Genomic DNA, 15,151 nt, shown 5'->3' on the forward strand with positions numbered 1-15,151 from the left:
ATAGCACGTTACTGCACTGAAGACTATAGACAATCATAACACAACAGCAAATGTGTTTCTAAATCTAGGCTGGGTATGGTGGCATACTCATTCTCCCAGCATATTGGAGGCTGGGGGATCAAAGTCCTTAGCTAGCCCAGGCTACAGGGTAAGGCCCTGTCTCAGAAAAGTAAATTAAAAAAAAAAAAAATCAATGTCCAGCACTGTAAACTTAGTGGAAACACAAGGCTGGGGAAGACATGGGCCTTAGGAGAGAACTTGCTGCTTGTTTAGCTGAATTGACATATCGTCAAACTGCCTTGTGAACTTATGGCCCGTATGGTCACAACCTAGAGTCAAACGCCTTTCTGGGAGAAGCCCCTCTTTGCCATGAACGCAGGTGTGTGGCTGCCCAGGATAAGTGACAGCTGGAAGCTCAGTCCTAGATAGGACAATTGTAGCATCCCTTTTAAGGCTCAGTGAACTTCACAGTAGGTGAAAGAATGAAAGACCATAAGAGGCACAACAGGGAGAAGGGCAATCACACGCCGTCTTCCAGGAACAACACAGCCATTGCAGTCACGAACTCAGAGCAGCTACGGCGATTCACGTTGAGCCTGCCCAAGACTGGCCCCGTTCACAGTCAATCATGGGCAGAGGTGGGACTCCCAGCTGCTGAACCATTGGCTACTGACAGATTCTGGGAGACTGGAAGTCACTGTCTTAAGTTGTGTGCACACTGTCAAATACACTGAAGTCTAAAAGATAGCCCCAAATCCATGGTCACACAAACAGCCCTGGTTAAATCTAACGGTTCACAAACAAAACAAGACATGTGGGAAAGAAGTCTGTAGGCAAAGGAACCTTGACAGTGATAGGAGAGAGATAGGAGAGGGTGGGAGTAAGGCTAATCAGACAGCATTTTGTTCATTTATGGTATTGTCAAAAGACAAATTTAATTTTTAGAAAAAACTAGAAGAAAAGAGTTTCAAAAAAGGTTAAAGGGCGTTAGAAACCCAGGCAAAGTAACTTTCTAGTCTTGTTCCCTGAATCAATTTTACAAAACTTCAGTATTAAATATAAATAATTTAAATATAAATATTGTAAGCCAAGAATCTAAATTTTGTGTATTTGTCATTGTTATAAACAGCATAAATTACTCTTTCCTATCTTAATATTAGTTCGTGTTAAGACATTTGCTTAAACACACGTGTTCACCTACACACACACATACAGAGAGAGAGATTGTGAAGATAGTCAGCCATACTACATTATCTATTATTGAATGAAAGCCATGTTGGCCTTGACTCCCCAAGACTGAGCAGGTAATTCCTGAAATGTGAGAGGAGTGTTTCATCAAGGCCATTGACTGAGTCCAATCACTTGCACTAATTTCATTTCATCCAATCACAAACATTCCAATGACAGTTTCCTAAGAATAAACAAGAGGCTTGTTCAACCCCTTGCCTCCAAGACCGACTAATAGCCAGAGAGACAAGCTAATGTGGATGTCAGAGCCCAATGCTTTCAAGGCCATGGGTTACGAAGCACCACGTGGCAGGGAGGGCAGATGTGATGGAACAGTGCGTCTCGCTTAGAACCGTCCTAAGAAAACTGTTCCTCAGCTACAGAGCTACCAAATACAACACCTGCCCTGGAAAGCCATAAGACCCGTGGATATGTGTTCTTTTAACAAACATCTTTAATAAGAAGCTTTACTGGACTCATTATGCTGCAAAATCATTTGAGCTATGCAAGGACTAGTAAATTAAACACTTTAAAAGAATTTTAAAAAAAAAGGATGCTGTGTTTGTCTGCATGTATGTAGGTGCACCACATGCATGCCTGGTGCCCATGGAGACCAAAGAGGTGTCCTTGGAACTGGAGTTTCAGACGGCTGGGAGCCTCCAAGTGTGTCCTGGGAACTGAACCCAGGTCCACTCACGAGAGGCAAGTGCCTCTGAGCCCTCTTTCCAGCCCCTAAAAGGAACATCTTAGAAGTCAAAAGTACTCTCATAGTTTAAATCTGAAAATTTTTAACATTTTACTGTCAGTATTAATTCAATATTTAACAAAACAATGGGCACTTACTACACTCGGAAGCATGTTTCCTCTAAATTTATATATTTTGTACATTTATTCTACTACTGTCACCGAACCCTACCCTCAGCCCTAAGAGTAGTACAGATTGATTGATTGATTGATTGATTGTTAGAATAATTATTACTAAAGGAACTAACTGAAAGATTATTTGTGTTTATAAACCCTTTATTTTGGCTCAGAGAAAATGTTTACTCAATAAGACTGCAATAATAATTGTTGGTTCAAAGCCTGTGTGGTGTGAATGGCACATGCCATTCATTCCAGCCACTATGAGGCAGGGAGAAAAATTCCCATAAATTTATCGTGAACTTGAGTCACATGGAGCAACATACCAGCCAGAGCTACATAGTAAGACCCTACCTCCAAACAAGCAGACACAAACACACACACACCCTGCCCCCCTCAAACAACTCAAAAGTTGAATACTGTGGGTATGTGGTTTCGAATATGAACTACAACCATCACTCCAAGACTTTAGCTCTTTATATCTGTGTGAATTTCCATGATGTTCAAGGAGATGGTGCGATTACCTCAACTCTCTGGCATTTTTAACATTTTCTATTTGCAACTAATGGATGTAGCTTTTCCTAACCATTCCACTCTCAACTATGTACCTCAGAGAATGCAGTCAGTCTATCCACACAGAAATTTGTTTACAAATGCTCATAGCATCATTATTCATACTGAGTAGATAGAACCCAGATGCCCAAAACACCAAAGAAGAGGTAAGCTGACCAAATGGGATTCTACCCAAGTACATGATCTGCCACACAAAGGATGAAGTTACTGATAATGAGGCCAGACTGGACCTTGAGAACAGTGCTGTGCTGGGTGAACGACAGCAAATAAAGGAGCCGCATGCCGACCGATTCTATTCTACAATAGAATCCATCTTGAAAAGCAGATCAGTGCTCCAGGGGCTGAGGGGAGAGGGGGCACAGAAGCTGTTCATGGTGACTGCACAGGTCTGTGGATACACGAAATTCAAAACTACACCACAAAGAAAGAGAGAGAGAGGGGGAGGCTGGGCACAGCTCCACGGTGGGAGGCACTTAGTGTGCACGCAGCTCTGACGTCAGTCAACAGTACCAAAAAAATGAGGGAGGTTAGTGTGAATTTTATCTTATGAGAATTCTATTTCAATAAAGCCACAAGGTATACGCTTACTATAATTTTATACAGAATTTCTAAATAACTTCACATTCTATTAAAAAGACTATAGGACTCAGTATACCATATATATTTATGTATAGATATATATCATTCTGAAAACTGTTTTACAAAAAATTTTTCATAACATCACTTTTGATAGATATAAAACAGAAGACAGTAATTTTTTAGAATGTAAATATATTTTAAAAATTAAAACACCTAAGAAATGCAATCTATATACATGAAAAGGTAGAATATTTATATGATGACAGCACATTACCCACAAGCAGTGATGGTGTTTGTTATATCCAGATTGCGGTTTAACACCACAGTGATAGATGACTGTTCTTTAGGGAAATTATGTAAGGTGCATAGCATGAGGAACTTAACAGAACACTGTAAATGGACAATTAATGCCAAGTAACAGTATTTTCTCTAAAAACATGTTAGTAAACAAATACCTTAAACTAATGAACCACAAAATGAGCTTATTAAGTTTAAGATATATAGTCAACTGCATAAAATTACATGTGGCCACTTAAAAACCATCTGTTTCTAAAATATCAGGAGCTCTGGCTATTGGGACTTCCACAGGAGAGAAAATGTCATTCATTTTCTTCTTATGATGAGGTCTGCTTTACGAACATTACAACCATGCTCTTAAGAAACGCTGCAGAATATTGAGAAGTCACAACGGTAAAGCACACACATCAATGCATTCTGGTACCAGCCCAACACAGCATCTCTGAATGTCACCTAGACTGCATTTCTGTATGACTTTGGCTTTTATTCTCCACATATTACATATACACTTAAGAATTTTAATTTTTATTAAAGGAGCCTATCACACTGATCATTTAAAGATACACACACAGACACGAGCACACACAGACACACACGCGCGCGTACACACACACACACACACACACACGCACATGCACACAGTACTTGGATAATCTAGTATTTACTAGAAGTATATCCATAGACCACAAAACCAACTTTTACTTGTAAATGAAATACTAAAAATTTCTGATTTGGGAGAAATGAAATACAGTGAATGACTTTTCATCCCTACTGTAAAAACCCACGTTGCCTATTTGAACTGTGTCTATTCATGCAGTTTAATGAGCCCTCAGAAGAGTTTACACATCTTTACACAGAATTCACAGCAGTCAACTGCCGGTACTTTTATATTTTCAGTGTCTTATCAAACTATGGATAGCAAGGTTCTTCTCATCCTAGGAGGCAGGGAGATGCTTCCTCAGGATCTCTTTGGATGCTGCAGATATGACGTCTGGGAAGGACACATCAAATTCTATCAGTAGGTCGCCACGCTGGTCAGGGTTTTTTGGAAATGGCAGCCCATATCCAATAACTCTTCTCCTCATCCCAGGTTTCACAATATCAGTGACTGACATAGGTAGGTTTCTTCCGTCCATTGTTGGCACATTAAGTGAGCAGCCACACAATGCCTAAAGTGGACCAAATAAAATGAAGTTATTAATAAACTTCCAAACTAAAGAATATAAGATTGTGCTAGGAAGTAAAGGGTAACACCATGAAGGTAAAATTTTAACTTCCAAAAGGATTACAATAGTTAATAAACCTTTTTCCTATTCTAAAAACTCTGCTCAAGAGAGGCATAATCAGAGATGTTACCAGAGAGAGACATGAAAGGACAAAGAAAGAAAAAGTTAACTCAAGGATGTCTTCCACGCTGACTTAGGACGTTCAAAGCTATCATAGTCAGGGTGCAGAAAACTAACTGGAGAAACAGGAGGACTTTAGAACAGGACGGAACTAAACAGGAACAAAACCTATTTTCCAGAAGACCTTGGGGTCTACTGGGCACAGTACAGTTCCTGTTGAACCACATGGGGAACCATACAGTGGAGCTCTGACACAGAGAAACTAAGCAAAGTAATAACAGCAAATTCAGGGAAGAGAAAATGTACTTGGAGATAGAAGCCAGATTTCTATCTTTTAAACTGTTTGGAATATTAGTTGGTAGGGATACACTGAGCCATTTAAACAGGGACATGGCCCCATCCAAGAAGTAGTGCAAATAAGGACTCAAGAACTATATTAAGGGGTGGTATTGTGCACTATGTATAATTATATACTTGTTATGTTCTAATGCTTGTTCTATAAATTGTACTCCAATCACTTCAGAACAAATGTATTAATGGACTACAGTGGTGGGTTACCAATGCGGATCTCACAGACCACAACCTAAAACTAGAGTTAACCTAACACTGGCCATAAAGTAGCTAACCAAACTTGTACTTGAAAACCGACATTTAAATAGTTAACATCAGTAAATAAATTTAGAAACTATGATGTCATCCAGAAGAGAGCTATAATAGCACCACTTCCTAGAGAGTTACCATGAGGAATAAGTCTGCAGAGCACTGGATAAAAGCCAGCGCTGCCCAGACAGCCCCCTAGTCAATCAGCAGCAGTCATCTCTCCGTCTTAGAGTCTCAGGGCTGACTTACTGACTTACCTCCCGTAAACTAATTTTAGCAGTATAAACTATATTTGATCCGTCTCTTTTAAACTTGGGATGTTCTTTGTCTTTAATAACAAAAACAATGTCTGCTGGGATACTATTTGGTGTTTCATCGCCTTCCCTCGGAAAAGTGATTTTGGTGCCTTCTTTCCACCCTTTTTTGATCTCAATGGTGAGAATTTTGTCCTCAGATCTGTAACTCCTTCCGTCAGGATTTAATCTTTTTCGAGAAATCTTCATCCGTTTGGTGCAGCCACTATATATTTCTTCAAGCGATACTTTAAGTTCATGAATAATGGGAGGGTCTTGTTTGAGACGGGAGGGTCCCACAGAATTCCTGTCTCTTGGATATCCATTCATGCTGAATCCAAAGGCACTAAAGGGATCTCCATCTATTTCCATTTCTTCAGAATCTCGACCTCCACCCATCCGTCTCCCAAAGAAGATTTCAAAAGGGTTGGAACCTCCGAAAAAGGCTGCAAATGTGGCATGAGGATCTCCGTGGAAAGTGTACCTGAAGGTACCTCCTTGTCCATCAGTACCTCCAGCGCCTCCCTTCAAGCCTGGTGAAGACATAAGCAAGATTAGGAAAAGGGCCGGCAGTCTAGACAGCTGACCACTTACAGATTGCCCTGCTAATAAACTCTGACTTATCACTTACGGCCTGAAACATCATTAGAATTAAACAGAATAGTTTCTGAAGATCCATCCTATGTTAACGTTTTAGCTTTTAAATCATTCCTCCAAATTCTTTGCTTTAATAATTTCTTCTTGAATCTTTTGTTTCACAATAAATATGAAAAATAAAAGGAAATTGAGACTCCCTTACCTCAAAAACTCCTGTTCTAACATACTTAAGTATTACAAATTTAATAGTTTTAAAGATGCCGGTTGAAAACCAAGTCTAAATCCTAAGGACCATTATAAAAACAAGTACAGTAGCAACAGTTAACATAGTTCGTGCTCGTAGCTTTACTGCAGGCCTTTGCTGTTGTTTTCATGATGTTTATCATCTTGATTATGTGTAGGCATGTGTGTGTGTGTGTGTGTGTGTGTGTGTGTGTGTGTGTGTGCATATGAGTATGTGCACATGTGCAGGTACCTGTGAAGGTCAGGAGCATCAAAACCCCCTGGAGTTAGAGTTACAGATGGTGGGGAGCTCCTGACAATGAGATCCAGCACTTAGAGAAAGCAGCCAGGACCCAGCCCTCTCTCCAGCTCCTATGTCTCTACTGTTTAATAACTGAAATAGAACACTTTTTAGAGGAGCAAGGGAGAAATATAATAAAAGGGACAGTGTGAAAACTGTTTTTGTTTTTTAAAGATTGGCTTATTTATTTATTTATTTATTGAATGTATTTCAGTATGCTGTTGCTGACACACCAGAAGAGGGCATTGGATCCCATTACAAATGGTTGTATGTGGTTGCTGGGAATTGAACTCAGGACCTCTGGAAGAGCAGCCAGTACTCTTAACCACTGAACCATCTCTCTCCAACCCAAAAATTTTTTGTAGACACTAGATTATCATCACCTTAGACAGCAAGCCTTTTTATGTCCACTTTATCACATCCTGACTCACAGCATTTAAAAACAGGACCAAAAAAAAAAAAATCAGGGTTTTTTAACATGTAAAATGGACTAGTTATTTCTGCCTGACAACCCACTTTAGACAGTAGTACTATGACCTTTTGCCCAGAGGTTCAGCAAAGTAACATGTGGGTGACAAAGATTATATATATTTAAAATAGCATTTTTCTACCACATACCAAAGAAAGATTCAACTAAAGCCCATACAGCAACATAGTGATGTTTTAGGAGGCCGACCGTGGCAAAGGTTTCTATCAGTCTAGTGAAGCTCCTGGCAGAGCCTAGGATCCCTCTCCAAAACAGGACGGAGGAAAATTAAGATTACAGAACTATGAAAAACTCTACTTTAAACTGAGATTCTTATATCCCTATATTCCTATTGCTCATGTATATGACATTGAAAATGAGGAACTCCAGTCTATTGAATGAAGAAAATCAGCTAATTATTAAAGTTGTCCTGAACTGAAACTAAAATAAGTGTTTAGAGAATCAGCCTAAAAAAGACAAAGAAAAAGCAAAATAACACACACAGGTGAGATCTAATCACTGCAATGTCAGGGAGGCTTAATCTGCATCTCCTGCTGTATAGTTGGTTTCTATTATTAAAGGATATATATGTATGTATGTATGTATATATATATATATATATATATATAGAGAGAGAGAGAGAGAGAGAGCACGCTGTGACATCCAACAGTCTCAACTAACATCTAAATTCTTACCTTTACCCATGAAGAGAAATCTAAAGGACCAAGAAAGACCTAATCAGAGTCCTCATTAGAGGAGTGTGCATGCATACAGGCATGCACGCAGGCATGTACACTCACGCACACACGTGGCATGGTTAGTTGGGGTATTCACTGTAGAAATGGAATGACAAGTCTGAGAAGGACAAACAAGGTTACTAAACTGCTCATTCTGACTTCCTTCTCTAGCCTTGTTAATATGACTGTAACTCCAAGTGTGAAAAGCTAGTGAGAGATTTTCTTACATGATAGATGAAGTATAGACCTCACAGTCATCACATGGTAACTGAATGAGTACTTAAATCATTCCAGGAACTGTATCCCTCTTCCCACAGGTTTCATAAAGTATAAGAGTTTACCAGTTAATCAACATGGTAAGTGAGCATGCCTATCCTTAGCTCTCTAAAAGGCAAAAATCTAAATGCTTTGGACACATAACAGAAAAGAAAGAATAACATTTTCAGTATTACATCATAGGTTTGGCTTTTCCCTAAAACCTCTTCCCTTGCTCCCAAAAATGGTAATTCAGTCAGTATTATAGTCTGTGAGAAAATTTACACGCAGCCTGAAGTGACTTACTCATCAGAGCTGACAAAAATGTGGCCTTGAGTTTCCTAGACATCAAACAGTCAACTGTGGAGTCCAGATAAAGAAGGGAGCTACACTGTAATAATGAGAAAATCCTACCAAATGCCGCTGTAGTATGACATGAACTGCTTGCTGTCTCCTGCACTGCTTAACACTTGAATTCTATCAAGCATGCCGTCAGCCAGATAGTTAACCTTAATCCTGTACACTACAACTCCCAGCAGAACCTGTCAACATCCAGCTGGATTCTCTCTGCTCTCTACATTTTCTAGACACTGTCTAGTCAGGGAATGGACTCTAGATTCGGCATCTGCCTAGTCTTTTAATCAACTAACCAATTTAACACACAAAAACAAATAGATCTTTGGGATACTGCCCATAGCAACGATGTCTTTTAGTTAATCTGACAAAAACTATGAAAAGAAGGAACCCTAGAGAATTGGAACTGCAGAGAAGAGTCATGGGACCTATTAGGAGGCCTAGGCATAACAGTGTTCGATTTGTAGCAAGACTTCAGAGTTATAGAACAGAGTTATAGAACAGAGTTATAGACCTTTAAACAGGTTAACTCACAAGTAACTTCTGTATCTTTAGGACCCAGAAAACAAAGAGGTGCAGCGGACTAACTGCATGGAAGAGAATACTGAACTAGAAGAAGGCTATTACACTGAATAGTTAAGTTGAAACACATCAACAACTGTCCACATCCAGAGTAAATTAGTGAGTAAGAAATAATCAACAAAGTAAAGAAGGAAGAAATGAAGGCTAGAAAACCAGAACCCTCTAAAGGTGTCCTTTGAGGAAAAGTTGTAACTTTTATATTTTAAAACTGCATTTCATTATGGTCAGTTGGTCTGTTGATGGCACGTGTGTGTCATGGTATGCATGTAGAGGTCAGAGGACAATCTTCAGAATTAAGGTCCCTCTTTCCACCTTGAGGGTCCCAGGGATTGAACTCAGGTCCACAAGCACCTTTGCCCACTGAGCCATCTCTCTGGCTCAATAGAGAAAAATAATTTAATTGTTTAATACAAACCTCTGTTCATATCCACTTAACCAAGCCTAAAAGTTTAGGGCAGAGAATAATTCAAAACCCAATTATAGATTTCTGTAGTTTCATGATTATTTTCAAATATTTATACTATGAAGTAAACTGACTTATTTAGTATGTAGACTACATGACAAAATTAATTTGTATACTGTTCAGCTGTAATAAATTTACTACAATCCATTTGTGGAATATTCCCACCACTCTCAAGAGGTCTCTACTTGTATTTCCTGCTTATTCCTATATTCCTACCTCCAGTCCTAGGCAAGCTAGCTCAGCTATCAGATATTTCACAAATTGAATTACATAATATACAGTATCACTTCTATCTAGAGTCTTTCATCCAGCATGTTTTTCCAGGTTCATCCAGTTGAGACATACTTCATTAAACGGGTCCCTTTTTAATTGCTAAAAAGTACCCACTGGAGTATATACTCCTTGTTGATCCATTTGCTAAACCATGTGACTTCTGGATTGTTTGGATGCAGGGACCTTAATGGTCCTACTATGAACAATCAGGAACATGTCTTTGTATGAGCAAATGTTTTGTCTTGTTTATTTTTCTTTTTGATTCCCAGGAATAAAACTACTAGATAATATAATAACTTTAAACCATAGTTATTTTATTCACTTTTTTAAAACGAAACCATTTTAAATTTCAGATGTTAAAAGAATTTCACAACTTGAATAAACAGTATTAACGGTTCTCTTAATTGTAAATGTGGACAGTCTAGATTTCTGTTACTATTGGAGAGGCCTACAGACTCAGGAACACAAGCACGGACAATGCGAAGGAGAGAAAGGAGAAAAGCTTCCTCACACAGAACCTCCAGGCCATGAGGGTGGGGTGCTGCGGATTGAGAGCGGGGCTCTGCATGCTTAGCTAGTGCTGTGGCCCTGAGCTACAACTCCTCCTAAGCCGACAGAGCTTTGCAGTCACTGTGTGCTAGGTTACCAAATAGTAAGAAACAGAAGAGCTCAACAGTCTTCACTCTCCTATATTTTCAGGTAGCTAATAACTACAGAGTATTTCTGAATAATAAATTTCAACACTTTAAGCAACCAGTCCTGCTTCATGCTTCGTTCCTTGCTTAGAGCACTGATCTGGGCTAAGAACACCAAGAACAAAAAAAGACTCAGGGTATACAGAAATTGTGATTTAGTCACTGGTAATGATCAGTAAAAAAAAATAAGAGGAAGAAAAAGAAAAAGAAAAAGAAAAAGAAAAAGAAAAAGAAAAAGAAAAAGAAAAAGAAAAAGAAAAAGAAAAAGAAAAAGAAAAGAAAGATAATTTGGGGAGTGAGTTACTCTAAAAAGCACTGCCAAGAGAAAACGTAAAGAATTAAGAGTACCAGCTGGTATACTTGAAAACTCTGAAGTCAAACACGATTAATGAGCCTGAATCCTACGGCTTAACACAGAGGTGCACTTGAGCACTCCATAAGATGGAGCCAAATAACCTGCGTTTACACAAGTGGCTTTGTGGGAACTCACACACCACTCCACCTACTCAAGAGTGGCCAGAGTACTGGCACTGTCTCAAGAGCCTGCTCGCTCCTGAGAGGTCACACCACGGCATTCTCAACTGTGTGACCATGGGGAACAGACAGCCTCAACTATCCACATCTTGCTTCTTGTAATTACTCACTCACTTTGTAAGAACTTGACACTGTGGATTTGCACGAATTACAACCACAGGCAGCAGCATGCTTGGGACTGACCCAAAATTAAAGCAGGAGGAAAAGGGCCCACCACTGCTCTGAGTTGTCGGTTTAGTTTGCTTAATGCATGGCCCTGTTTGAAGGACTTCTAATTAGGGAAATCTGGTGTTTAAATGCTATAAACAAGGGGAAAACAGTATGTTTCCATAGCCACCGTGACTTAAAAGACATTAGGGGAAGAATAATGCAAAAGAACTTTAGTCTGTTTTAACACTTGAAAACCCCAGAACTCACGTGAACTAATGCATGGTTGCCGCTGCTGCTGACTGACAATTTCAAACTCCTACTTTATGGCCACATTTACGACATTTATGGACATTTATGGAGATGCTGGACAAAATTCGGAATGGTAAAAGGAGATTCTCAAAGGCTACTGAGCTCACTGAGTCCTGATCTCAGAAGGCAAGAAAAAAAGTATGGCTGAGGGAAAGGGCAGCTGTCATGCTTCCTCTTCAGCCACATAGTAAAATTTCCAAAAGAAATAGTTAACTAAAACAAACTCAGTCATTGTTCCAACTAGGTGGCCATTTTGGGTTAGAGAAGGAGAGGGAGGGCGGGAGGGCGGGGGGGGGGGGGGAGGAAGAGAGGGAGGGAGAAAGAGAGAGAGAGAGAGAGAGAGATCTTGTTCTCCTGGCACAATATTAACTGTTTATAATTAAGCTAAAAACTTGTTCTGGTATTTTATGACATCAGGGAAATTCTTTCCTCTCTAGGCAGATTGCCAAAAACAACTAGAAGCTAAATGCCTGTGCCTTCTGCTTCTACGACACACCACTCCGTCTTGTTCAGTTTCAACTAGCGTCGCTCTAAAAGGACAAAAAACTTCTTGTTTTTCTAAATAAAACATAAATGGCCCAGAATTTGAATTGCCGATCTTAAAATTTTAAGTGACTGAAGATTCTATTAATTCTGGCAATAAAATCATTAAAAACAAAACAGGTTGCATAAGACTTTTAAACAATTCATTCACAGGCATGAGAATTTAAGGTTTCTTTTAAAATATAAAATGCTAAAACAATAAGTCTAACAGGAGAATATGAATAATACAATATTCTAAGAAAAAAACCCACAAAGACAAACATGACATTTCATTCATAGCTCATTCAAATAATCAAGGATTAAACCTTAGTTTTAACCTGTTATTTTTCTTTTTATTTTAGTATGTCTGATGTTCTCATGTAACGATAACCAGAAGGCTGAGAGAGAGAGAAAAAAAAAAGCTACGATTCAGACACTGCCAAAGGTACAGAAATATGCAGCTTACCTTCTTCGCCAAACTGATCATATATTTCTCTCTTTTTAGGATCACTCAGTACTTCATACGCTTCTGCGACCTCTTTAAATTTTTCCTCTGCTTGAGGAGATTTGTTCTTGTCCGGGTGAAATTTGAGGGCTTGCTTTCGGTAAGCCTTTTTAACATCTTCATCTGTAGCTCCTTTGTCAATTCCCAAAATGTGATAATAGTCTTTCCCCATTTCGAATGCCTTGAAATGAACTTAGATTTCCCTTTGTAAAAGAAAACAGCGTCCCCAGGCTTAGCAACACAATGATCCTGAGAAAATAAAGCAAGCTGGGTATCTTACAAGTTAAAGCAAATCAGCAACTCGGCTCAGCTGTCCAGAGGCAGCAGGCAGCGTCTCTATTTAATTCCTCCCCGGCAGCTCACTTACAGATAAATAGACACCGCACGGAGACGGCCTCAGCTAGACCCTCCCACTTCAACTACGTGTCTCTGTACTTTCTAGAACAGCGAACGAACGAACGCTACAGGACGTCACTTTCCCAGCGGCCTCTAGGCAAAGTACTGAGCTGTGCCTCTCCTCCTCCACGATTAACTATTCCCTTTCCTTCGTCCTAGCTGTACCCTTTTATTTCCTGTGGATTTAGCAAACCAGCACAGAATGCCGCAACTACATATACATTTACTCCATTAGAGGTAAAAAGGCAACAGAAATAATTATAGCCATTAGGCATCCCATGTTAAACTGATTATACAGTCAGAAAAGCCCTCAACTTACAGTAGGTATTCTAACTTCAATTTCAAGTTACCTAGCTATAAAATGTGCAGAACTAAAATATGAGGTGTTTACATTTAAAATCTTCAAATAATTTGGGTCATTTTCAAAATTTCTGGGGTCTATCGATCTGAAAAGTGAGGGAGCCACTATATAAAATGTCACATGGTAAAAGGACTGTTATAACATTGAAAAGCAGTATTTTAACATAAATAGGTGACTTAAGAATGGTTTTAACTAGGGGTTCTTTTTTTTGGAGGGGGGATAATACTTAATAAACCATTCCTTATCACAATGAAACGGAAAAGCCCATTCTGAGGGGGTCTTTATACTGCAGGGAATGTAGGGGAGAGAGGATCAGATTCCAGCACGCTCAGGTCAGTGTAACTGTCACCCGGGACCAGTTTACGGCCTGGATGGATTAGTTAGGAGAGGCAGTTAGGTAACAAGTTCCTTCAAAACACATTTCCCCTAATTTTAAGTATTTACTTGTTGACAAAGATTTTTTTGAAACAAGTGGGGGGGGGTTTTCTCCCTATCTTTTTAGTATTCCCTTGTAATATTAGTATATTTCATACCTTTAAAAAACATTTGTTGCGATTTGTTGTAATTTTTTAAATCAACAGTTTTAATCATTTTACATTTATATGTTATCTGATGCTTTCCTTCTTTAAAAATGTATCTTGAATAGATGAGAAATATTTTGAATGTAAATAACTCATCTTTTATCTCTTTTGTGGGTTTTCAATCTGTACCAGCTGGCTTTGTGTGTCAACTTGACACAAGCTGGAGTTATCACAGAGAAAGGATCAGGATCAAACATTTCTTTTTCACATTCCATGTCCCAAAGACCATGGGGAAGTTAACATCAGCAGTCATCATGAGAGTGCGACTCTGAAAGTGCATATGCCATCACACTCACCTATAAATATCTACCTGCTAATACAGGTGTAGGGGGTAGACTTGAGAGAGACTATGAAGAGAAGAGAAACTACAATTAGTAAATTAACTGCATTTAAAAATTGAATTCTTCTATTAACATGAAGCTCGAATTCTCCTTGTTTTATTACAAGTATCTAGCCTGCTGTATCATGCAATAATTCAGGACTCAGAAAAGCATAAATTTATTTTTATGTATATCAAAAAGCTTAAATGTGATTATTTTATCAATGTTAACAGCAACAAAGTTTTTGTGCATAATAGTATGTTGAAGTCAAATGCTACTCTATTTTAATGACAGGTGGATGGGCCAGAGGTAATTAAAACTCTGAAAGTCACTGATTTTGCTCCTAGCACTTTACTCAATGTTCTTACTCGGGATGCTATGCTTTAATAACCGTACAAGAGTGGTCTGTACAGAAGACAGCACTTACACCCCATACCTACAAGTAGAACACATCGTCCAACTGACACCATCTTTCTCTAACTTGATTTTCATTTCTACTTAACAAAAAACTCTTAGCTGTTGTGATGGTTCACACTGGAATCCCAGCACTCAAGGACTGAGGTAGATGAAGGCCAGTGTAAGGCACACAGTGAGCTCAGGGCCAGCTTGAGCTATGTAATAAAACCCTGCCCTTGATATACTGTGAGGAGCACAAAGACATGCGCTGACTTCTAGAACTACTTAGAAAAAAAAATCAATTTTAAAATTAGGTCACTAAAAAGGCTAACGCAGGAGAATGGCTAGTTTTAGGC

The 15,151-nt window shown here is 39.0% G+C and overlaps 1 protein-coding gene across 5 annotated transcripts in view; it reads right to left on the reverse strand.

Moving 5' to 3' along the window:
• Positions 1 to 905: 905 nt before the first annotated feature.
• Positions 906 to 15,151, reverse strand: part of Dnajb4 (DnaJ heat shock protein family (Hsp40) member B4) — a 28,853-nt gene continuing 14,607 nt past the window's right edge. Inside the window, exons 2-4 of one of the 5 annotated variants that reach the window (NM_027287.5) lie at positions 12,703 to 12,944; positions 5,741 to 6,309; positions 906 to 4,706 (exon numbers count right to left, since the gene is read on the reverse strand). In NM_027287.5, coding sequence (NP_081563.2) covers positions 4,473 to 4,706; positions 5,741 to 6,309; positions 12,703 to 12,913 — 1,014 coding nt within the window. In that variant the 5' untranslated portion in view covers positions 12,914 to 12,944 and the 3' untranslated portion in view covers positions 906 to 4,472. Of the gene's footprint in view, positions 4,707 to 5,740; positions 6,310 to 12,702; positions 13,172 to 15,151 lie in introns of those variants that run through there. The other 4 variants (NM_001356363.1, NM_025926.5, XM_030252765.1 and 1 more) reach the window with 4 other exon arrangements.

This window comes from Mus musculus, chromosome 3, assembly GCF_000001635.26.
Source record: "Mus musculus strain C57BL/6J chromosome 3, GRCm38.p6 C57BL/6J".
NCBI classification, from domain to species: Eukaryota; Metazoa; Chordata; class Mammalia; order Rodentia; family Muridae; genus Mus; species Mus musculus.